Source organism: Cucurbita moschata, unplaced genomic scaffold (assembly GCF_002738365.1).
Source record: "Cucurbita moschata cultivar Rifu unplaced genomic scaffold, Cmos_1.0 Cmo_Scf00022, whole genome shotgun sequence".
In the NCBI taxonomy this organism is placed as follows: Eukaryota; Viridiplantae; Streptophyta; class Magnoliopsida; order Cucurbitales; family Cucurbitaceae; genus Cucurbita; species Cucurbita moschata.
In genome coordinates this window covers 793,978-814,817 of record NW_019268538.1, presented here as the reverse complement: position 1 = coordinate 814,817, position 20,840 = coordinate 793,978, and the positions used below count along the sequence as shown (strand labels likewise).

The following is a 20,840-nucleotide window of genomic DNA, read 5'->3' as shown; positions in this document are numbered from 1 at the left end:
CGTAATACCAGGCTCACTAAAATAATAATAATAATAAAGCCACCTGGTATTACAAATTATCTTCTTTTTTTTTTTAATACACAGAAGGGTATAGTCGTCAGAGTGAATTTCAACGTCTTTTTCAAATATAGCCGTTACACAGTTTCCATATTACGAACTAAGCTATTTTTTTTTCCTTATTTTATTCCCAAGCGCAAGTATATATGATCTCACGAATGACTTTGAATTACAATTCAATCTTCAAACGCTCTCTATTCATCGCTTACTCTCACTGCGCTCTTCAAACGCTCTAAACAATCAATCGAAACTTAATTGTTTCTTTTTTTTCTGATATTTGCTTCTTGATTTCTGCTTTCGATATTCTGTTTTTGTGGATCTTACGAATTTCTTTGCAGGGTTTCAAATTGTTTATCTTTCTCTGTTTTTTCTGTTGGATATTGTGTTCTTGTGTTATTCTTTTTTGGAAATTTACGCTATGGATGCAGGATCTTTGAGTTCTTCTAATGCTGGTCGATCGCGCTGTCCCCTGCAAGAACAGCAACTTCAGAAAAAGCATTCCCGAGAAAATGTAAGTGTTTGTTCGTAATTGTAGTGATTGAAATCAATTAGAGGAAGATGAAGGATTTGTTTATGTATAATTGTTCCGAGTCGATGAATTAGGTTTTGATTTCTGTCTCTTTTCAATTACAGTTGGATAGATTTATTCCGAATCGTTCGGCGATGGATTTCGATTACGCGCATTACATGGTGACTGATGGGAGGAAAGGTAAGGAAAATCCTTCAATTTGTTCGCCCTCGAGGGAGGCTTATCAGAAGCGTTTGGCTGAGACGTTGAACATGAATCGAACTCGGATCCTTGCGTTCAGAAACAAACCTCCTGCGCCGGTTGAGTTGATCCCCAAGGAGTTCTTCTCCTCGGGTTCTAACGATAAACCTGTCAAGGCCCGCCGCCATATCCCCCAGGTGAGTTGCAGTTCAAGTGTTTGATAATATGCCTCAATGAATGGGTGAATTTGTTTGAAGAAGAAAAGTCATCAATTGGGTTTATTTTTCTGTTGTAGACCTCTGAAAGGACATTGGATGCTCCTGATCTTGTTGATGATTACTACTTGAACTTGTTGGATTGGGGCAGCGCCAATGTGCTTGCTATTGCTCTTGGCAACACTGTGTATTTGTGGAATGCAAACGATGGCTCTACTTCAGAGCTTGTCACTGTTGATGATGAAGTTGGTCCTATCACTAGTGTCAACTGGGCACCTGATGGACGACACATCGGTATTGGGTTTCAAAACTCTGAAGTGCAGCTCTGGGATTCAACCGCTAACCGACAGGTAATCTCTCGCATTCTGCTAAGGAAGAAATTAGAAAAATAACATAGGTTGATGCCACAAATTCCACCTCAAAAACCATATTTCGCTTGAGCCTCAACCATATCAACTGTACTCGAATGGTTAGATAATCATAGTCGATAATAACATCACTGTTCTCATCGCTATTACAGAACCATACATGAGATTTTCACCTCATACGGCTCCTTGAGGGCCATAAATTAATCTAAAAGCTTATTGGGATTATTTATCTTAATATGTCTTGTTATTTTTTTGCCCTTACATGACTAGAATTTCTTCTGGGTGATGAATTAATGCAGCTAAGAACTCTAAGAGGTGGGCATAGGATGCGAGTGGGTTCACTGGCATGGAACAACCATATTCTCACCACAGGAGGAATGGATGGAAAGATCATAAACAATGATGTGAGAATAAGAGATCATATAGTCGGAACTTACAGAGGTCATGATCAAGAGGTTTGTGGACTCAAATGGTCATCATCAGGGCAACAATTAGCAAGTGGAGGAAATGACAATGTCCTCCACATTTGGGACCGATCAATGGCCTCTTCAAATTCAGCGACCCAGTGGCTTCACAGGCTTGAGGATCATACATCTGCAGTCAAGGCTCTTGCATGGTGTCCATTCCAAAGCAACTTGCTCGCAACCGGTGGAGGTGCTAGTGACCGCACCATAAAGTTTTGGAACACGCACACTGGCGCATGTTTGAATTCTGTTGATACTGGTTCTCAAGTCTGTGCTCTGCTGTGGAATAAAAATGAGAGAGAGCTGCTTAGCTCTCATGGGTTCTCCCAGAATCAGCTCACTCTTTGGAAGTACCCTTCAATGGTGAAGATGGGAGAGCTCACCGGCCATACATCAAGAGTTCTCTTTATGGCTCAGGTACGGTACATGTACATGTATTTTCTGATGAATATGATGATGATGGCTTGGTTTGTTTGTTTTGTTTGTTGATGGGTTTTTTCTGATTGTTCTTTGTGGTGTGATGATTCTACTACAGAGTCCAGATGGGTGCACTGTGGCTTCAGCAGCAGCTGATGAAACATTGAGATTCTGGAATGTTTTTGGGGCTCCAGAAGTGGCTAAACCTGCTGCAAAATCGTACAATGCAGAGCCCTTTGCTCATATCAATCGCATTCGATAAGCTACGTGTGGTGTGATACTTTCACTTTCCTGTAATATACACATGATATCTACAGCAACACATGATATCTACAGCAATTTTGTGGTATAATATACAAGTAGGAAGACTCAAAATTAGGTTGATACAGAATAATTGTTACAACACACCTCGTTGTACACAGATATACGTGATGTTCATTAGAGAGATGTACATGTCATTTTTGAATTAAAGAAAATGTTCTTGTTTTTGTCCTTTTCCAATGAAGTACTTACAAAATTATGTGATTACTATTTAAATCTAGTGTGGTGTGTAATGTGGGGAGACTACAAAATAAGATAAATGTCTCTCAGAATCGAGAGGTATGAGATTGATGTAATAGTCAAGAGGTATGAGATTGAAGTAAGTTAAGTCCACGTATTCTGGGACAAAAAAATTAAAAATTAATGAGAACGAACAAATTTAGACTACCTCTACAAACCTACTTTTATAGATTTTGTTGGAATGATTTTGAACATATCAATGTTTTGTTTGGTGTTGATTAGGAACCAAGATAATCTTGGTCCCGAGTAGAGAGGCAAGGTCTAGAATTGAGGAGGCATGTCGGTTGTGTTGCAGATGATGAACATGCACGCGTAGGGCATGTGTGGCCAAACGAACTTGGATTCTGCACGAGCGATGTTTGGATGGCGAAAACAAATCTCATCTAAGGGTCCAACGAACCCACAAAGCTGGACGAAAAATGAATATGAGGCTTGAGTTTCCCCTAAAGGTTGATCGTGAGCATGTCAAGATTATGACGCTGCTGGGAACCAAAGGTTGATTCAAAGATCGACATAAAATGTAACCCAAAATCCATGAAAGCTAAGCTTTACTTTTGTTTGATAAATCTTACTATACAGCCAGCCTCTCTCACCTAATGACCTAATTGGATACAGAAACAAAGCAAAAACAACACAGCCAAATGCTGAGCAACAACAAATTTCCTTATCCTTCTTGTCCATTCTCTAAGCCTATTGATACACCAAGGGTTTCATTTCTTCATAGGTTCACCAACTAACAAAAGTTTGCTGCTCGGTTACCTGACCGGGCTATGAATCACGCATACTGTCGTCGTGCATACACGTCTTCATGAACAAACACGGGTTGTTGTGTATTTTGTGGCGGGAACTGAGGCTGCCCCAAAGCAATGCCCTGAGCTGGAACAGGATTCCCCCATAGAGGGCTGTTGTTCTTTGCTAGATTTAGAGTTAGATAATAGACTATTGCCAATAGAACACTAGCAAACGACAGAACGGCACCTCCCGCAAAGACTCCGGGTTTCACGACGTAGCAGTAATAGTAGTAGTTACCGAAGTACATAGTCCCTCCACCATGCTGGTCATTCAGGGCTGCACCAGTCAGCAACAACAAGAACGCTATGACGAAACTGAACCTGAGACATAAAACACGGTACCATCATTTCCAGACATCTCAAAAGCAAGCCCAGTATTGGCTCAATTCTCAACTCGACAAATCAGCCCAAGCCCACTGCTAACAGATATTGTCATCTTTGGGCTTTCCCTTCTGGACTTCCCCTCAAGTTTTTAAAACGCGTCTGTTAGGGAGAGGTTTCCACACCCTTACAAGAAATGTTCCGTTCCCCTCTTCAACCGATGTGAGAACTCACAATTTTTCTAAAGGAGTGCACGATCATACCAGCACTAATGCATGGGATCACATCAGAACTCCACAGTTAAGCTTGCTTGGGCGAGAGTAGTATTAAGTGGATTGTGAGATCCCACATCGGTTGGAGAGGGGAACGAAGCATTCCTTATAAGGGTGTGGAAACCTCTCTCTAGCAGACGCGTTCAAGTCTTAAAAACTTGAGGGGAAACCCGAAAGTAAAAGCGTATAAAGGACAATATCTACTAATGGTGAGCTTGAACTAACCGGTCCTAAAAAAAAAACTTACCACGAAATAACAAAGCTCATGAGTGCTATTTTCCAATTAGGATTGGAAGGATTAGGACTTCTTTTGCAACAAATGCAACCACTAGAAACATTTATAATTAGCTGAGCAATCAACAGAGAAATCGCAGCCGTTAAACCGAGACCCATAGCAGGACTTCGGGGATATGCACACTCAGATGTCGAAACGAACTGAACCTGCGAGCCCTGTCAGATAAATTTGAATCGACGTTACTCCGCTCGATAGATTCAGGAACCAAGAACTAATACCAGAAGAACAACAGGTAAATGCACCATCTAAATCGTAGAATAGTTTTTTAGAACATGAAACAACAAAGATCATAATAATAACAGGTTCCTGATCTATTCAATCTGACATCAGCCACGCCTTTTCGACAGTCCGTTCGATCTCTATGTCATCATTGTCTCTCGAATCAGCCGAAATTCCTTCTCCACAGAGCTCTGAAACTCTGTCATTCTCCCCTCGATCGTTTCCATCCATGAGTCCATACGAGTAGTCATTCCCGATCATAAACTTGCTCTGATACTAATATTGATAGAAATTAGGACTCATTTATCAGTAAAGGTGAGTCTGGAAGATTTAGAGAGCTGTCCCTTTCTCCCAAGTACAAATCACACAACAAATTAAGTATGCTGCAAAAGCATACCGCTCGAACTCTTCCGCTCTCACTATATATTTCTCTACCACAACCCATTTCTCATTACATTCTCGTGTGTCCACCTGTGATAGCCCAAGCCCACTACTAACAATGATTGTGAGATCCCACATCGGTTAGAGAGAAGAACGAAACATTCGTTATAAGGGTGTGGAAACCTCTCCCTAGCAGACGCGTTTCAAAACCTTGAGGAGAAGCCCAGAAGGGAAAGTCCAAAGAAGACAATATTTGCAAGCGGTGGGCTTGGGCCGTTACAAATGGTATCAGAGCCAGACACTGAGTGGTGTGCCAGCGAAGACGCTAGCCCCTAAGAGGGGTGGATTGTGAGATCCCACGTTGGTTGGAAAGGGGAATGAAACATTCCTCATAAGGGTGTGGAAACATCTCTCTAGCAGACACATTTTAGAACCTTGAGGGGAAGCCAGAAGGGAAAGCCCAAAGAGAATAATATCTACAAGCGAAAGGTTTGGGACGTTTTAAATGGTATCAAAGCTAGACACGGCCGGGCTAGCACACAAGGAAGTGGATTGTGAGATCCCACATTGGTTGGAGAGGGGAACGAAACATTCCTCATAAAGGTGTGGAAATCTCTCCCTAGTAGACACGTTTTAGAACCTTGAGGGGAAGTCCAAAGAGGACAATATCTACCAGCGAAGGGTTCAGGTTATTACAAATGATATAAGAGCCAAACACCGAGCGGTGTGCCAGCGAGGACGTTAGCCCCCGAAGGGAGTGGATTATGAGATCCCACATTGGTTAGAGAGCGAAACGAGAACACCACGAAGAACCTTTTAAACGAACTGAATCGAAACAATCCATCTCTTGATTCTTATCATGAAAAATCCTTAGATTTCTTTCAAACCAAGGTTCCAAAAGGATCAATTTGACTACATGAAGCCACAAAATCGGCTTGGATTTACAAAAGGGGCTGGAAACCACCCAATATAAGCTGAACAATATAAACAATCTAACCCAACAGTGCCTCAACTAAGAACATTAAGAAAAAAACAGAGCACAAGAAAGATTTATTGCTTAGGAAGCTTCCCATGAAGAACAGCTCAACAATTTAACGTCTCAATGATCTGAAGCACCAACCCAAATCAGAAAATGAAAAACCAAAAAGAACCCTTAAATCTTGAAGATGAGAACAATCAAAAACATCAAAAGACCTGCAACCAGTCCACTAAGATACATTGGTAGCAAAACACAAGAAAAACCCACAAACATAAACCCAAATGCAAGCAAAAACCCAATGAAAAGTAGGCCAAACAAGATCAAACTAAAGAGGAGTTGAAGCAAAAATGATGAGAAATCACCTTGATTCTAGTAGCTTCAGCAACAAAACCAGTGACAGCCGACAAAATCCCCAATAAGCCCACAACAGAACACACCATTAAAACCCTTCTCTCCATCCCTACGTCTGTATGATGAGGAGAAAAATGGTTTACAGAAGCGCTCAGATTGAACCCTCAAACCCCTTATTTTGGTACTTGCTTTTGGGTTGTATTGTCTAATCTTTGGCGGTTTGCTTAAAGCAATAGCACCAAAACTTAAAAGTAGGTGCGGTGGTGACGCTTGTGTTAAAAGAATGAAGAGTGAGCTATGAACACTGGTGGGTGCTTTTTTTCTGCTTTTTCTTTTATTTGTTTTCCTGTTGTGTATTATTCCCTTTGCCTTTTCGTCCCATATTCTCTCGTAATTGTTTCAAAACTATTCGTTATTACAGTCAATTCCTACTCTAATGATAGTTTTGAAATGTATATAATAGGTACAGGTAATGTTCCAGTCTAGAGTTCATTTTTATTTTTAAACTTTTGAAAGAACGAGTATTTTTATATATAAAAGACATATTTTTATTAATAATGTAGAGTGTTTTGATCGATAAAATATGATATTTTAACCCAAAAAAAAAAAAACCATTTTGATTATGAGTTTGTTTTGTTTTTACCAAATTTATAATATGCTCTATGAGTTGATAGGGGTATGTATTCGAGTTATATGAATTCACTAAAGTTTACACGAACATAATTCAACCAGTTATGACACTAGTAGATATTGTCCGTTGTAACTCGTTATATATCTCCGTCAACTTCACAGTTTTAAAACATGTCTACTAGAGAGAGGTTTTTACACCCTTGTAAGAAAATCGATGTGGGATCCCCTTGGGGCTAGCATATCATCTGGTGTCTAACTCTAATACCATTTGTAATAGTCCAAACTCACTACTAGTAGATATGGTCCGCTTTAGCTCGTTACGTATCACCGTCAGCTTCACAATTTTAGAACGTATCTACTAGACAAAGGTTTCCACACTCTTATAAAAAATGTTTTGTTCCCTTTTCCAACCGACATGAGATCTCACAAAAAAAAAACATTGTTAATAGGGAAATATATTGTCGTGGCTTCTTCATCCAATGAGATGAATCACAGATACTGAATACAAATGTCAAATAATTTTTAAGATACAAGCTCTCTACGACATACAGTCATAATTTCTTTTCCATTTTTATTTAAATTTAAATTTCTTATCCTCTAAAATCAAATATAATTTATATTATTAACATATATATATATATATATAGTTTGAAAATTTGTGAACAAAAAGATTAATATAATTTGAGGTACAAGTTTATAATGATATCACTGAAGGCCATAAACAAGCAATGCTCCAACAGCACCAAGACCAGCAACCAAGCCAGCAATGACACCAATTGGCGGCAAACCTCCGCCTACTGCCTTCCCTGTGTTCACATCATATCTAGCAAACCTCTTCTTTGGCGCTCTACATTGAGGGCATACATACCCATCAGCCTGCACCATATCCAACACACTACCCATTTAGAGCTCCACATATCTAACCATGCTTATACTCAGACCGACGTCGCTAACTTAACGACAGGTTAAAACAAACATAACTCAATCTGAAATCAATGCTTGACCAACTCGACCTAATCTAACTCGCGAGACATATTCGTCATCGCGAAGGTCATACTATAGAGTTGGAGAAGTACGAGAGACGAACATACCTGCTCATCGAAAGGTTTCGATAAAGTGTAAATGTATCCACAATCGAGACATATATGAGTCGCTTTAGCCTGCACAACATAGCAATGCAATGCCATCAAGGGAATGTTCTTGATATATACCTAACATAATGTAACATTGTGATGGCTAAGTAACGCTTACCTTTTGTGCTTCGGTTAGTTTTCTTCCAAAGCGAGGCGGTGCAGGTCGCTTCGGGAGACGTTTAACATCGACCTCAGCACCTCTATATCATAAAACTTTACAAGTTGAGTTCAAATCACATTCTTATCCTTAAACTTTCAGAAAGGAAATTAAAGAACCTGCTAACGACAAAGTAGACAGAATCAGGCTTGGCTTGAATGGCAGTTTTGGTAAAACCCAGCTTGTCTGCAGGCCATAATTCATCACCAAAGAAGCTGCTAGTGTATAGAACTTGGTCTCCTGCCTTTAGCCCTGATTTTGCTGCATTTCCTCCCCCATCCACTCCCTAACCCAACATTAATACCCAAAAATTAACTCAATTACAAAACATACCCACAAAGATTATGTTACGAGAGTGTCTCAAACACTTCCAACCAACATTTTACAAGGTTAAATTGCAAGTTTAGTCCCGAATTTTAAAGTATAAGCTCGCCAATGTGAGACTCCCTCCCAACAATTCTCTTTTCGAACAAACTATAGAGCCTCCCCTGAGGCCTGTGGAGCCCTCAAACAGTCTCTCCTTTGTTTGACACTAGAGAATTCTATTGACATTGTGGCTTGACTCTAATACCATGTTGGGAATCACGACTCTCCACCACAATGGTATGATATTGTCCACTTCGAGTATAAGCTCTCATGGTTTTGCTTTGGACTTTCTCAAAAGGCCTCATACCAACAGAGATGTATTCCTTATTTATAAACACATGATCATTCTCTAAATTAGCCAATGTGGGACTCTCTCTCAACAACCTCAACAATAGGTTCGTCGTAAACTATCAAGATTATGTATGTGTTTTGCTTTGAATATATTAAAAAACTTAAAAATGAAGATCAAAAGCCATTCTACACGCCTAGAGATACATAATTAATACTCATCTTAAACTTGTTCTCAATATTTCACTCAAAAATGGCAATGAAATAGCAATACAGGATCAGAGAAAGAACTCACAGTGATGACAACCCCACCGCCAGGTTTCTGGCCTAAAGTGAGCCCCAATGGCTTATCAACTTCAACCTCAATCGTCTTGGAAGCACCAGCCGTTTTAGCCGCCTTAATTTCAAGCCCCTTCCATGTCTTCCCTCTGGGCGCTCCATTCTCAGCCACGAACCAATGCGAGACCCCCTTCTTGGCCTCCTGTACGGACACCCCTTGGAAAGCACTTTTCTGAAGAACACCAACAAAAACAGTCAATCAAAAGGCAGAGCGATGAATTGGGATTTGAGGTTATGATATACCTGAAGAGACAGAGATGGGTTTGGAGCTGGAAAGGGTGGGGCTCCGATGGAGGTTCTGGCGAAGGCGGCGGAGGAGCCTGCGACTATGGCCGATGACATTTTTGTGGAGATGGGGAGATTGGTGGGTGGCGTGGTAATTGAAATGGTTTGTGGGTAAGGCCTAAGGGAGTGTGGTGGACTTGGACACACGCAGAGCCACACGCCTCTTTGTGATGCTGTCCACTAATTGCGCTGCTACTCATTTTGAACCTTTTGGGGGTTTGTTTGTAATCTAGGCGCCGGAGCAATGCTGTCCACACGCCTATAGACTGCTTTAGGGGTATACAACTTGGGCGTTAGAATATCGAGATAACAACTCGAGTGAGTGTCGTTGGACCAAGTGTACCATGTTTTAGTGTAAAAATCAATCCTTTACGAATTTTTCATAACTCGCTATCACAAGCTGATTTGATTAAATTGAAACTTTTAAATATCAGCTTATTCATTTCAACTTATTGTCGTCAGTACTATAAATGATATTAGAGTTAGACACTAGGTAGTGTGACAATGAGGACACTAGGACCCCCAAGAAGGATGGATTGTGAGATCTCACATCGGTTGGAGAGAGTAACGAAACGTTCTTTGTGTGGAAACCTCTTCATATCAAACTCGTTTTAAAATTGTGAGGCTGACAGCGATGGCTAAAGCAGACAATATCTGCCAGTAATAGGCTTAGGCTATTATAAACAAAAATTATTACAACTTGAAGAAAGCTTGAGTTCGGTGTCTCGAAAAAATATTTATTTTCAAAGCTGAATGCATCCCAACACGATATCTTTTGAAAGACATTACGACTGGATATGAAGTGGAGCGACCCAAAATATGTAGGTCACTCCAATAAGACAAAACGCCACTAATCTTTAGTTACTCCACGTGTGACCAAATTACAAAGTATTGGTCACAACAAGTTCAAACCATTGAGACCGAGTATCATCTAAGCAATTTGAATCATCACCAACACAAACACATCTACCCATCACAATCCTCGTTGAATTCGAGCTGTCTTTCTCTAAACACAAACCATTCCCATGTCTCGTGAGCGTAGCCAAATGAAGCTTAGAGTTAGAAATGGTTGTCCAAGAACTTTCGTTGCTCAAACAATCCCTCGAGAGTAAGGGTCGAAGCCCATCTCCATCGGCTTTTAAACACAAACCGGTCGCCTCTAGCTCGATCGGTGTCCCGTCTCCTCGATGACTCCAATGGCTTGCATTGGAACAGTCGTTTAGATAGATTTCCTTGCTCATCATGTCCTTTACTCGAACACATTGACCACTTTGTGGATGATACATAACATAAGAATTTGGTGCATTCGAATTCGGATCTTAAGTTACCAAAAAAAAGAAAAAAAGTTAACCTATAAATGAGAACAAGATTCAAAAGCAAGTTAATTCAACAAATCCATACCTCGCAGCATGGTTTGCAAGAGCTGAAACGTCTTAGAAAAACGAGGGTTTCTAACGCCACTCCAATTATAATTCAAAATTCCGAACACTTCGTCGAATTGAGCCTGACCCTGTCGATAATAATAGCTACCTTGCCAAGCCCATAGTGCCCAATCCAAATCCGTCTTAGCAAGATGAGCGACGAAGCAGCTCAAGAACCTATCATCAGCAACATTGGTACCCCTTTGATCAAACCCAAACTCACTAACAAACAAAGGAACTGCCTCAGCTCCTTGCATTACAAACTCAGCTCTCTCCACAAACCCATTGATGATTGTTGAGCATATTTTGTTTAGTGGGTTCGTGATGAACTTTGTTTTGGTAGCTCCGCTAAACGAATATAAGTGCACTTCAAAAACGAGCTTGTTGTGTAGGTTGTTTAGTGGCAACGGGTTGTGTCTTTGACATCTTAGGTCGTTGTCGAAGTTTAGACCTGAAACGATCACGAGGAGGTTTGGGTTTATGTCGTGGATGGTTGTTGCTCCTTGTGTCATGTACTTGTTCCAATCTTTCGAGCTCGATTTTGCTCCTCGGAGTTCGTTTCGTAGACTCATGGCTACTACCTGTTGTTAAATAACGTGTTTTTATTTGTTTTATACTTGATAAATAATTTCAAAAGTTCAAAAGTTACGTACATTCGATTTGTTAGTAAATCGTCGAGCAACCAAACGAAGACCTTCCAACCATTCTTGAGGGTCGAAATAGCGATCTCCAAAGAACCCATTTCCGTCGTTAAGAGAGCAACACCATCTCGGCTGACTAATATGATTATCAGCTATCACCATCAACCCACTTGTCCCAAGCACATCGACAACAGTTTCATAAGCTTCAAAAATGGTCATATTCAATACAAACGGATTATGCGAAGCCAACCCAACTTTCGAAGCTCTCAAATCAAGAAGGTCAAAATTCTCTTCAACGGTCCTATTAGCATAGCGAGTAAACATATGAGTCGCATACGTGAGTCTCACACAATTGAACTTCAAACTCACTAACTCATCAGCCAAGTCTTTCAACGGCCTGTTAGCCAGGCCTTCGATTAGCATGCTCTGTGTGTGGGAAGGCCAATTAACGCACACGAGTTTGACTCGACGCCCAGTGGTCGAATCGACGATCCATCGCCCTCGGGTCGAGAGAGGTAAAGAATTAGAAAGGGATGAAAAGAGAGAGATGAAAGCCAAAAGCATAAGGGTTTGAGAAGGGCTTCCCATTGGATTGTATGAAGGAGAAGGGGTGTTGTAAGGCATTCTTTATAGTGTTTTGAAGGGAGAAGTTAATGTGGTGGTTGTTGGCCAACTTTGTCCTGGCCGGAATTTAAGAACTTGGCAGGCTCTTTATGCATTGAGGGCCATAAATAGTCATTCACTTGGCTTGATTTCCCCTTTTTAAATGAACATACTTTCCTTAAGTGCTCACCAGAATGTGAGGTCATTTTGCCATCATTGCCCGTTTGTGTTTTTGCTTGCTCGTGTTTTAGATTCATTGGGTTACGTATCGCTGTTGACCTCATAGTTTTAAAGGGTGTTGGTTAGGGAGAGGTTTTCACACCCTTTATAATAATGAATGTGTGGGATCTCACAATCCAACCCCATATGGGCCCAATGTACTTCGTTCCGTGTCCACACCTTTGTAAGGAATGTATAATTTTGTTGCCCTCTTCGACCAGTGTGAGATCTCACAATCTACCCCATTAGAGGCTCAATATTCTCTCGTTAGCTAGTTGGTGAGACAATAGCTTACCAAGGCGATGACCAGTAGCTGGTTTGAGAAGATGATTAGCCACACTGGGACTGAGACACAGTCTAGACTCCTACGGGAGGCAGTAGTGGGGAATTTTCCTCAATGAGCGAAATCTTGATGGAGCAATGCGGCGTGGAGGTAGAAGGTCTACGAGTTGTGAACTTCTTTTCCCGGAGAAGAAGCAATGACGGTATTTGGCAGCCCATTGTCCACACCCTTGTAATTAATATATAATTTCATTGTCTTCTCCAATCAATACGAGATCTCATAATCCACCCTCTTAGGGGCCCAACGTCCTCAATGATACACCACCTAATGTCTGGCTCTAATACAATTTATAACGACTCAAGCTTGCCGTTAGCAGATATTTGTCCGTTTTAACTCGTTATGTACCGCCATCAACCTTACAATTTTAAAATGCTTTTGTTAGGAGAGGTTTCTACACTCTCTCTAACCGATGTGGGATTTCACATAATCACACACATTCGAACGATTCTTCTACAGTTCTTCAAATCTCTCAACCGAACATTTTTCCTCATTCAATTTTGAGTTCATTTTCAAGAAAAAACGCCATTATTTTCGAAGAACGGCACTTTATATATTTTAAAAGTCCATCTTATCTTAGAAACTATTGGTATATTTTTAAATTTTGGTCCATTTTTTCCCGAAAAACATGTTTTATTTATAACATTATTTCAAAAAGTGAATGACATTAATATATAATATGGAAGGTAAAGAACGTTGTCTAAAAATTTCCTTAATAATAAATTTTATTTGAAAAAAGATGAATTATTTACAATAGGGACCTTCAAGCTATACTTAGGTTCATTAGTTTTTCTTTTGAAAAACAATAAATAAATAAATCCCTTACCATAACTTCATTTAAAATATATATATAAATATAGATTTTCACTCTATTTTTTTTAATTATTGCTATCGTATAAAATAAATGAAAATAACACCATAAATTAATAAAATTATATATTTTTAAAGTTTCAATAATATTCTAGAATTTATAAAAAAAATAAAAATGGTTAATATTTTGTTTTTAAAATATGGTTTAAAATTTTAAAAATACATTTACGATCCTACAGTATTTTAAAAATACTCGCGAACTTTTAAAAGTAACGTTAAAAAGTTTGGAAATAATATATGAGGAGCTGATAAATAACTTTTATCTATATATTCGGTAAGAACTTTTTTTAATTTTTTTTTATAAAGATAAAAGATGTTAATGCGACTTTTTAAAATTTCATGATATTTTTTAATAAAGTTTTGAGGTATATTTTTATTAATTAACCAAAATAATATTTTTAAGTAATTAAATTTATAAATTGAAATATAACTTACTTTTATAATCCATCCAAACACATTATATTAATACAAATAAGAAGAACAAGATTTCAATCTACACCGAGATTAAAATTTAATCATTCGAACAGAATTCAACTTAATAAAGAAATAAGAACTTATTCACTATATTCTTTTAGTAGTTCGTATTCTTACAATCATATCACTGTTTTCCGGGACTATAATTTCCTCCATATGCCAAATCTCGTCGCATAATTCGTCCCAACATAATTGGCTTCGTCTCGAGGGCGTTCATATATCCTGAAAAAGCTCGAATCTTATAAACTGTTCATCGATTTTGGTCGAGAAAAAAAAAAAAAAAAAAAAAAAAGGAAAAATACCATTTGGAATGAAGAACCTTGCTGCCCCATAGGATGAAAGGAAAAGCATAAGATATAAGACGATCACCAGAGGTATCAAATGCTTCTTATTGGAACCCATTTTGTGTATCTCTGTTGTGATCTTTAGTGGGTATTTATATGTGAACAATGCTCGGTGGTTATGTGTATCTTTCAAATAAATAACGATCAATTTCCAAACTTATAATAAATTTACGATGGTCCATTATTTGGAATTTGATTCGAATATAACAGCTCAAATCCATCGCTAGTAGATATTGTTTGTTTTACTCCGTTACGTATTATTGTCAGCCTCACAACTTTAAAATGTGTCTGGTATGGAGAGGGTCTAGCCCTACTTCAACTAGTGTTTCATTCCGTCCGATAATTGATTCTGATATCATTTGTAACCGTCATAGTCCATTATTAGTAGATATTATCTGTTTTAGCTTGTTATATATCGTCATCAGCCTCACGAGTTTAAAACGCGTATATTAAAGAGAGATTTTTACAACCTTATAAAGAATACTTCGTATTTAGATCTCCCGGACAACAACTCTTAAAAGTACCCTAAAACATCTAAAAATAGTATAGTTTCTCTTAAACGGAATTTCAAACGACCTTTATATTGTAGGTCTAAGCCCTATGGTGGGACATATCGACCACTCTCTAGCATTTTGACAGGTTAACTTACAAAATCATAGCTCTTTACATCCTTCTTAAAACTTATTATTATTTTTTTTTTAACGAATTGATATTAATAAAACATTATTTATTTGAATTAGATGATATTTAAATAAATAAATAATTTATAAATTTAGTTCATGTCAATCGAATTTATTATTAATTTTAAAAAAATATTTGTTTTACCATATAATTATATATACGTACAATTATTTTAATTAAATATTTAAAAATAAGTAAAAACTCACATTTTACTATTATTAAAAATAAAAAAAAGAGTACAAATAAAATTTTGAATAAATGATCTAACAATCCCAACCCAAAATATTTATGATATATATTTGAAATAAATACATAGATATTTCAGAAACAAAAATCGATAAGAAAGTACCATCAATGATAGAGCTAGAAGTTGGTAGACGCAATCTTGGGTATTTTATTTTATATAATAAGTATTTTTCTGTTTGACTAAGTCAACTTCAATGTTTTATTTATTTATTTATTTTTATTTTTATTTTAAAATAATAACTCCCAAAACGTTAAGACAAAGCATATGGGTTCAATATATTTAAGGCTTAAATTAAAACTATGTTTTAAGTGTTCATAAGTGTAGCGTTTTTGTTAAGTAAGTTAATTAAGATTATGAATGTGATATTAATGAGTCAAATATAGGCATAGATCCAATTGGGTCAACTTGATTAGGGAGCCCTTTGAGTTAGTTTCAAGCTTTTTGTTCACTTTCTTTGCCTCCACTTTTCATGTTTTTACATAATATTAATTTCATTACTTTATATTTTCAGGATCATCGAGCCCCTAAAGTCCGACCAACCATCCATAAATTACTAGAATTCCGTCTAACACACGCTAGGGAGATGTTTCCACACCCTTATAAGAAATGTTTCGTTTCCCTCTCTAACCGACGTGGGATCTCACAATCCACTCCCTTGGAAGCCAACGTCCTCGCTGCACACTACTCGGTGTTTTGGCTCTAATACCATTTGTAACAACTCAAGCCCACCGCTAATCAATATTGTCCGCTTTTACCCTTACGTATCACCGTCAGCCTCATAATTTTAAAACGCGTTTGCTAGGAAGAGAAGGGTAATTAGTCTTTGTAGGCACGAAGAAAGATGAATTTCTCGATTAATGTTTTAGTTTTAAAAAAATTAGTTGACTTTTTTAGTCCAGTAATTACATAAATTTTCAATAAATTTGCTGCAAGTAGGCCTATAAAAATAAAAAAAAAATATTTTATAATAATTTAAAATAAAAATATTATAATTTTGCCTATAAAAATAATACTATTTTTTTTAAAAATGATGATTTAATTTTAGGAAAATAAAAGATAAATCAGAAGAAAAGAATATAAAATTTCGCTCTATTTTTTTTTTTTTTTAATAATAATGATTTAACTTAAGTACCTAAAATTATAAATATAAAAACTAAAAAAAACAATATAATAAATTAAAAAGTAATAAATAAGAGATGCAAATCCATGTGCCGAGTTCCACATTCCTGAACCGGACGGTTTCCTCGGTTCGGTTTGGTTGAACCGTTCATCCACCGCTTATAATCGAGCCCACTTTCTCTTGCAGTTCCTCTTATTTGGTACAGTTGTAGTGAGCTTTTCCCTTTTGGGAAGACAGCTTGGAATCATTTGAGAATATAAATACAATTCTCAGAACACCCATTTTCCTTCCACCGTTCTCCTCCGGCTTCGGGATTTGAGAAGCCATTGTCGGTGGCAGGTAATTCGTTCGAGCTTTTTTGTCTAATTTAATTCGTATTTTCCATTTCTGATCTTCGTTGATTAAGGGGGATTTTTGCATTTTAGGTTTTCTTCATTTTCCTTTTCCTGAATGTTTGGGGATGAATTGAAATGATCTAGAAACTGAAATGTTCCTTGCTGTTTTTGTGCTTTTTGTACTTGAATGATTGTCGGAACTGGGAGTTTAAGGTGGGTTTCATTCGTTTAAATCTTCATGGACTGTGGTTGATGCGTTTTTAATCACAAGGAGTTGAAGGTTTTTGTTAATCTTTTTCCCAATCAGAAGAAGAATAATTTGAAGTGTTGGATTGGAAGAACTTTTGTTCATTCATTACTATCATTTTGGTCTGTTGATGGGAACCTATCTTGAGATTGAAGAGAGAAAGAGGATTACTAAGCATTCAAGAGGCCTTAGTTTCTCAAAGCAATTATGTGCTTCGTTTCCCCCCTACAGCTATGCTGTAATGTACATTTCTAGCAATACTCCAAATTTTGAATCTGAACCCTAAGATTGAGTTAGCTTTAATATCGAGTTGATATCAGCTCGATCTTGAAATTGTAAATCAAGAAAAGAAGGGGCACCTCGTTAGTGATGTGATGCAATGGTTATGGACAAATATTGTAACAGCCCAAGTCCGCCCAAGCCCACCGTTAGCTGATATTGTCCTCTTTGGGCTCAAGGTTTTTAAAACGTGTATGCTAGGGAGAGGTTTCCACACCCTTATAACCCTTATAAATGATGTCTCGTTCTCCTCCCCAACCGATGTAGGATATCACAAATATCACCTAAGCTTTCTATTGGAAATTATGAAGGAAAGAGTCCAAAGGGTGTTCATGGATGAAGAGCTCACCTTTGATGGGTTTTTCGATCTTGTTTTTTATTATGCAATCTCTTCGGATAAATTGTCTAACATTTTCGCTTCATATTGTATGAATTGCGAATTCCTTTTGTAATCATTATGGATTCATCAATGAAATTGTTTCTTATCAAAAGAAAAATCGAGAAAAGAAGAATATCATAGAGGAAAACTACAGAGGGTTTATGTTAATGATGTTTTAGCTTATTTTGTTCAGGGAATGTGTTTTTGCTCTCTCCTGGTTCATCTCCTTCGCTAACTTAGTTTCTCATTCTTGATAGATGTCTAATAAAGATGATATTGAGAACCCCAATAATGCTGATAAGGTCAAGAAAGGGCCAGGGACTTCTGCTTTATCAGGTGAGATCCCATCAAACTGGTATGCCATGGTTCTGCAGCAAGTCTCAGTATACGGTGTTGCTGCCGGGTACTGTATTTCCGCCTCCCTGCTTTCTATCATCAATAAATGGGCAGTCATGAAGTTCCCGTACCCGGGTGCCCTGACTGCCCTGCAATACTTCACTAGTGCTGCTGGAGTTTTTGTTTGTGGTCAGGCTGGATTTATTGAACACGATCGCCTTGATCTCTTGACAATGTGGCGGTTCCTACCTGCTGCTATTATATTCTATCTATCTCTATTCACCAACAGTGAACTTCTCTTGCATGCTAATGTTGATACGTTCATCGTTTTCCGCTCAGCAGTACCTATTTTTGTTGCCATTGGTGAGACTCTTTTCCTGCACCAGCCCTGGCCATCGATGAAGACATGGCTCTCACTCGCTACCATCCTCGGTGGTAGTGTTCTTTATGTACTTACAGATTATCAATTCACCTTGGCAGCTTACTTTTGGGCTCTGGCTTATCTCATAAGCATGTCCATAGATTTTGTGTACATAAAGCATGTTGTTATGACCATAGGGCTGAACACATGGGGTCTTGTTCTGTACAACAACTTAGAGGCACTTCTATTGTTTCCATTAGAACTTCTTATCATGGGTGAACTCAAAAAAATCAAGCACGAAATCTCAGACGAATCGGATTGGCACTCATTTGCAGTCGTTTTGCCTGTTGGGTTATCATGCCTATTTGGCTTATCGATCTCCTTCTTCGGATTCTCTTGTCGAAGAGCTATTTCTGCTACTGGATTCACCGTACTCGGAATCGTGAACAAACTCCTGACAGTTGTGATTAATTTAGTCATCTGGGATAAGCATTCGACATTCATTGGAACTGTGGGGCTATTGATATGTATGTTCGGTGGAATTCTATATCAACAATCGACGAGCTCGAAGCAAAAGGCAGCCACGAAAGAGGTAAGAGTACAAGAAACTGAGGAAGAAGAGCAACAAAAGCTACTTGAGATGCAAAGCGCTTCAGTTAGTGAATCAGAGGATGGAAGATCATGAAATGCTTCCAAATGGTAATGCATTCCTTACCTTTTTTTGGTCATACATATCAATTTCACTTCATCCATAGAAGTTTTCTTCATAGAAACTCTATTTGGTTGCATTCTGGAGTCCAAATTTATCATAACTTGGCAACTTAGTGTCATACAAGAACTCTTTGATAGCAGTTAGTTCCATTTGATGTATATCTTACTATGTTTGTTGAAATTGTTCTTGTTTTTCCCTTCAGTGTCTTAGATGGAAGTAGATATATCTGTGATATTGTAGCTTTTGTAGGTTGTTTCAGAAATTCATGAATTGAATCAGCTATAAGTTCCGTGAGTTGAAGTCGGTGTCGGTTAATCTTATTACGTCGAGTTTTCTTGTCTTATTTTGATTGACTAGTGAGTTAAGTTAGCTCATCGCGTGAATATTCAGCTCATTTCAAAGCAAGGTGCCTAAGTCGATTCGAGTTAGTATAGCAGAGAACTTAACACAGTCGATTCATCATCCTTGTTTAATCTATGTCGTTATAAGTTGAGTCATTTAAATTAGTTTTAGCTCAATTTATATGTTTTATTGAATAAATATGATATATACAATGAATTTATATTTATCACATGTTTTATTTTTTTTCTCACGAGAATCTGATATATACCTAAGATTATATATTTGAGAATCAAATATAATCAAAATCATACTCTAATAGCATCTTGACTATATCCCTAAATAACTTTATGAATACACACACATATACATAGGATCTATCATATAATATAATATACCTACTATAAACTATATATTTAATCCATAAATATGACTATATTCATAGGATCTATCATATATACTTTTTACATTACATTTGACTGTGAGGGACACTCCTGATCGATAAAGTTTCGGAAGATTCGTCAAATATATTGTCTTGAAAAAAATGTCTACAACGTTTAACTCGGTTTCTTTAGAAACTCATGAAATCATCCATGAGTTTATCTTATTTCACTTCTCGTTCATAGTGGTTTCATTTTACAATAACGCTTGTCCTTCATGAATTGAACTAAGAAGCCATAAATAGAGGGGGTGTGCTCTTTTGAGTGGTGAAACAAAATGTTCTTTATAAGGTGTTGAGACCTCTCCCTAGAAAACGCGTTTTAAAATCGTGAAACTAACGACGATATGCAATAAGTCAAAACGGACAAGGTGTGGTGAACTTGGACGGTTATAATTTCATATGGTCGAGGGGATGGTTTTAGGCTCTTTTTTATGGTCTAATTCTTCTTCAACGGCCTGAATTTGTCATTTGTGTTACAGCTTGAGTTTGTTCTTATAGTGCCTGACATGAATAAAGTGAAGATGGAGAATAGATACCACAAAAACTACCCATACGTTTTCCATATTGATATCTAATTATAATATTCCAACGAATATGTAAAAATCTCCTAGTCCGTTAATATTAATAAAAATATCAACAAAATGTCGATATCAATTTCATTAAATATAAACACAAAACATTTAAATTAATAAATAACCCTTTGAATAAAAAATTAATATTAAAAAAAAAATGGTAAGCAAGTTCATTACTGGGGAAGGAGGAATTAGTTAAATAAAGGCGAATCACATGCGGTGAGAGAAAATTAAATTTTAAAAAAGAAAAAAAAAAAAAAAAAAAAAAAAAAAAAAAAAA

At 37.5% G+C, this 20,840-nt stretch overlaps 5 protein-coding genes and 1 long non-coding RNA gene across 8 annotated transcripts; 2 read left to right on the top strand and 4 right to left on the bottom strand.

Annotated features, from left to right (window-relative positions):
* The first annotated feature begins 202 nt into the window (after positions 1-202).
* LOC111459868 (cell division cycle 20.2, cofactor of APC complex-like) lies at positions 203-2,726 on the top strand. The gene is made up of 5 exons (XM_023102960.1): positions 203-568; positions 691-963; positions 1,062-1,331; positions 1,649-2,230; positions 2,349-2,726. Exons 1-5 carry the CDS (start codon positions 476-478, stop codon positions 2,490-2,492), a joined length of 1,362 nt encoding a protein of 453 aa, XP_022958728.1. The 5' UTR covers positions 203-475; the 3' UTR covers positions 2,493-2,726.
* A 553-nt stretch (positions 2,727-3,279) lies between these two features.
* LOC111459709 lies at positions 3,280-6,634 on the bottom strand. Its single transcript, XM_023102732.1, has 3 exons — positions 6,412-6,634; positions 4,423-4,625; positions 3,280-3,903 (listed from the first exon to the last, which is right to left on the bottom strand). The coding sequence occupies exons 1-3, from the start codon at positions 6,505-6,507 to the stop codon at positions 3,567-3,569; spliced, it is 636 nt and encodes a 211-aa protein (XP_022958500.1). The 5' UTR covers positions 6,508-6,634; the 3' UTR covers positions 3,280-3,566.
* A 994-nt stretch (positions 6,635-7,628) lies between these two features.
* LOC111459708 lies at positions 7,629-9,749 on the bottom strand. Its single transcript, XM_023102731.1, has 6 exons — positions 9,557-9,749; positions 9,270-9,485; positions 8,440-8,606; positions 8,282-8,363; positions 8,122-8,190; positions 7,629-7,906 (listed from the first exon to the last, which is right to left on the bottom strand). The coding sequence occupies exons 1-6, from the start codon at positions 9,653-9,655 to the stop codon at positions 7,736-7,738; spliced, it is 804 nt and encodes a 267-aa protein (XP_022958499.1). The 5' UTR covers positions 9,656-9,749; the 3' UTR covers positions 7,629-7,735.
* Positions 9,750-10,319: 570 nt separating this feature from the next.
* On the bottom strand, positions 10,320-12,252 carry LOC111459707 (major extracellular endoglucanase-like). Its single transcript, XM_023102729.1, has 3 exons — positions 11,673-12,252; positions 11,000-11,600; positions 10,320-10,916 (listed from the first exon to the last, which is right to left on the bottom strand). Exons 1-3 carry the CDS (start codon positions 12,246-12,248, stop codon positions 10,480-10,482), a joined length of 1,614 nt encoding a protein of 537 aa, XP_022958497.1. The 5' UTR covers positions 12,249-12,252; the 3' UTR covers positions 10,320-10,479.
* Positions 12,253-14,127: 1,875 nt separating this feature from the next.
* LOC111459700 lies at positions 14,128-14,582 on the bottom strand. Its single transcript, XR_002713331.1, has 2 exons — positions 14,469-14,582; positions 14,128-14,388 (listed from the first exon to the last, which is right to left on the bottom strand). It is a non-coding gene; the product is annotated as an uncharacterized LOC111459700 (long non-coding RNA).
* A 2,181-nt stretch (positions 14,583-16,763) lies between these two features.
* LOC111459816 (GDP-mannose transporter GONST3-like) lies at positions 16,764-19,507 on the top strand. 3 transcript variants are annotated; one of them, XM_023102891.1, is made up of 2 exons: positions 16,764-16,897; positions 18,056-19,507. In XM_023102891.1, the coding sequence occupies exon 2, from the start codon at positions 18,056-18,058 to the stop codon at positions 19,178-19,180; it is 1,125 nt and encodes a 374-aa protein (XP_022958659.1). In that variant the 5' UTR covers positions 16,764-16,897; the 3' UTR covers positions 19,181-19,507. The 3 variants fall into 3 exon arrangements, with proteins under 3 accessions (XP_022958659.1, XP_022958660.1, XP_022958661.1); XM_023102892.1 differs by having other exon boundaries at positions 18,052-19,507; XM_023102893.1 differs by having other exon boundaries at positions 17,992-19,507.
* Positions 19,508-20,840: the final 1,333 nt, after the last annotated feature.

What these genes read in the sequence shown, in the direction of transcription:
- LOC111459709 (XM_023102732.1), bottom strand. Translation starts at nt 6,507, where the DNA reads ATGGAGAGAAGGGTTTTAATGGTGTGTTCTGTTGTGGGCTTATTGGGG. An exon ending in CTGAAGCTACTAGAATCAAG is followed by an intron (nt 4,626 to 6,411) that starts GTGATTTCTCAT and finishes TTTATCTGACAG; the next exon opens with GGCTCGCAGGTTCAGTTCGT. An exon ending in ATGAGCTTTGTTATTTCGTG is followed by an intron (nt 3,904 to 4,422) that starts GTAAGTTTTTTT and finishes TTTATGTCTCAG; the next exon opens with GTTCAGTTTCGTCATAGCGT.
- LOC111459868 (XM_023102960.1), top strand. Translation starts at nt 476, where the DNA reads ATGGATGCAGGATCTTTGAGTTCTTCTAATGCTGGTCGATCGCGCTGT. An exon ending in AAAAGCATTCCCGAGAAAAT is followed by an intron (nt 569 to 690) that starts GTAAGTGTTTGT and finishes TTTCAATTACAG; the next exon opens with TTGGATAGATTTATTCCGAA. An exon ending in GAGTTCTCTTTATGGCTCAG is followed by an intron (nt 2,231 to 2,348) that starts GTACGGTACATG and finishes ATTCTACTACAG; the next exon opens with AGTCCAGATGGGTGCACTGT.
- LOC111459708 (XM_023102731.1), bottom strand. Translation starts at nt 9,655, where the DNA reads ATGTCATCGGCCATAGTCGCAGGCTCCTCCGCCGCCTTCGCCAGAACC. An exon ending in GCGGTGGGGTTGTCATCACT is followed by an intron (nt 8,607 to 9,269) that starts GTGAGTTCTTTC and finishes ATGTTGGGTTAG; the next exon opens with GGAGTGGATGGGGGAGGAAA. An exon ending in GTCTACTTTGTCGTTAGCAG is followed by an intron (nt 8,364 to 8,439) that starts GTTCTTTAATTT and finishes TTTATGATATAG; the next exon opens with AGGTGCTGAGGTCGATGTTA.
- LOC111459707 (XM_023102729.1), bottom strand. Translation starts at nt 12,248, where the DNA reads ATGGGAAGCCCTTCTCAAACCCTTATGCTTTTGGCTTTCATCTCTCTC. An exon ending in GATTTACTAACAAATCGAAT is followed by an intron (nt 11,601 to 11,672) that starts GTACGTAACTTT and finishes ATTTAACAACAG; the next exon opens with GTAGTAGCCATGAGTCTACG. An exon ending in CTTGCAAACCATGCTGCGAG is followed by an intron (nt 10,917 to 10,999) that starts GTATGGATTTGT and finishes TGGTAACTTAAG; the next exon opens with ATCCGAATTCGAATGCACCA.
- LOC111459816 (XM_023102891.1), top strand. Translation starts at nt 18,056, where the DNA reads ATGTCTAATAAAGATGATATTGAGAACCCCAATAATGCTGATAAGGTC.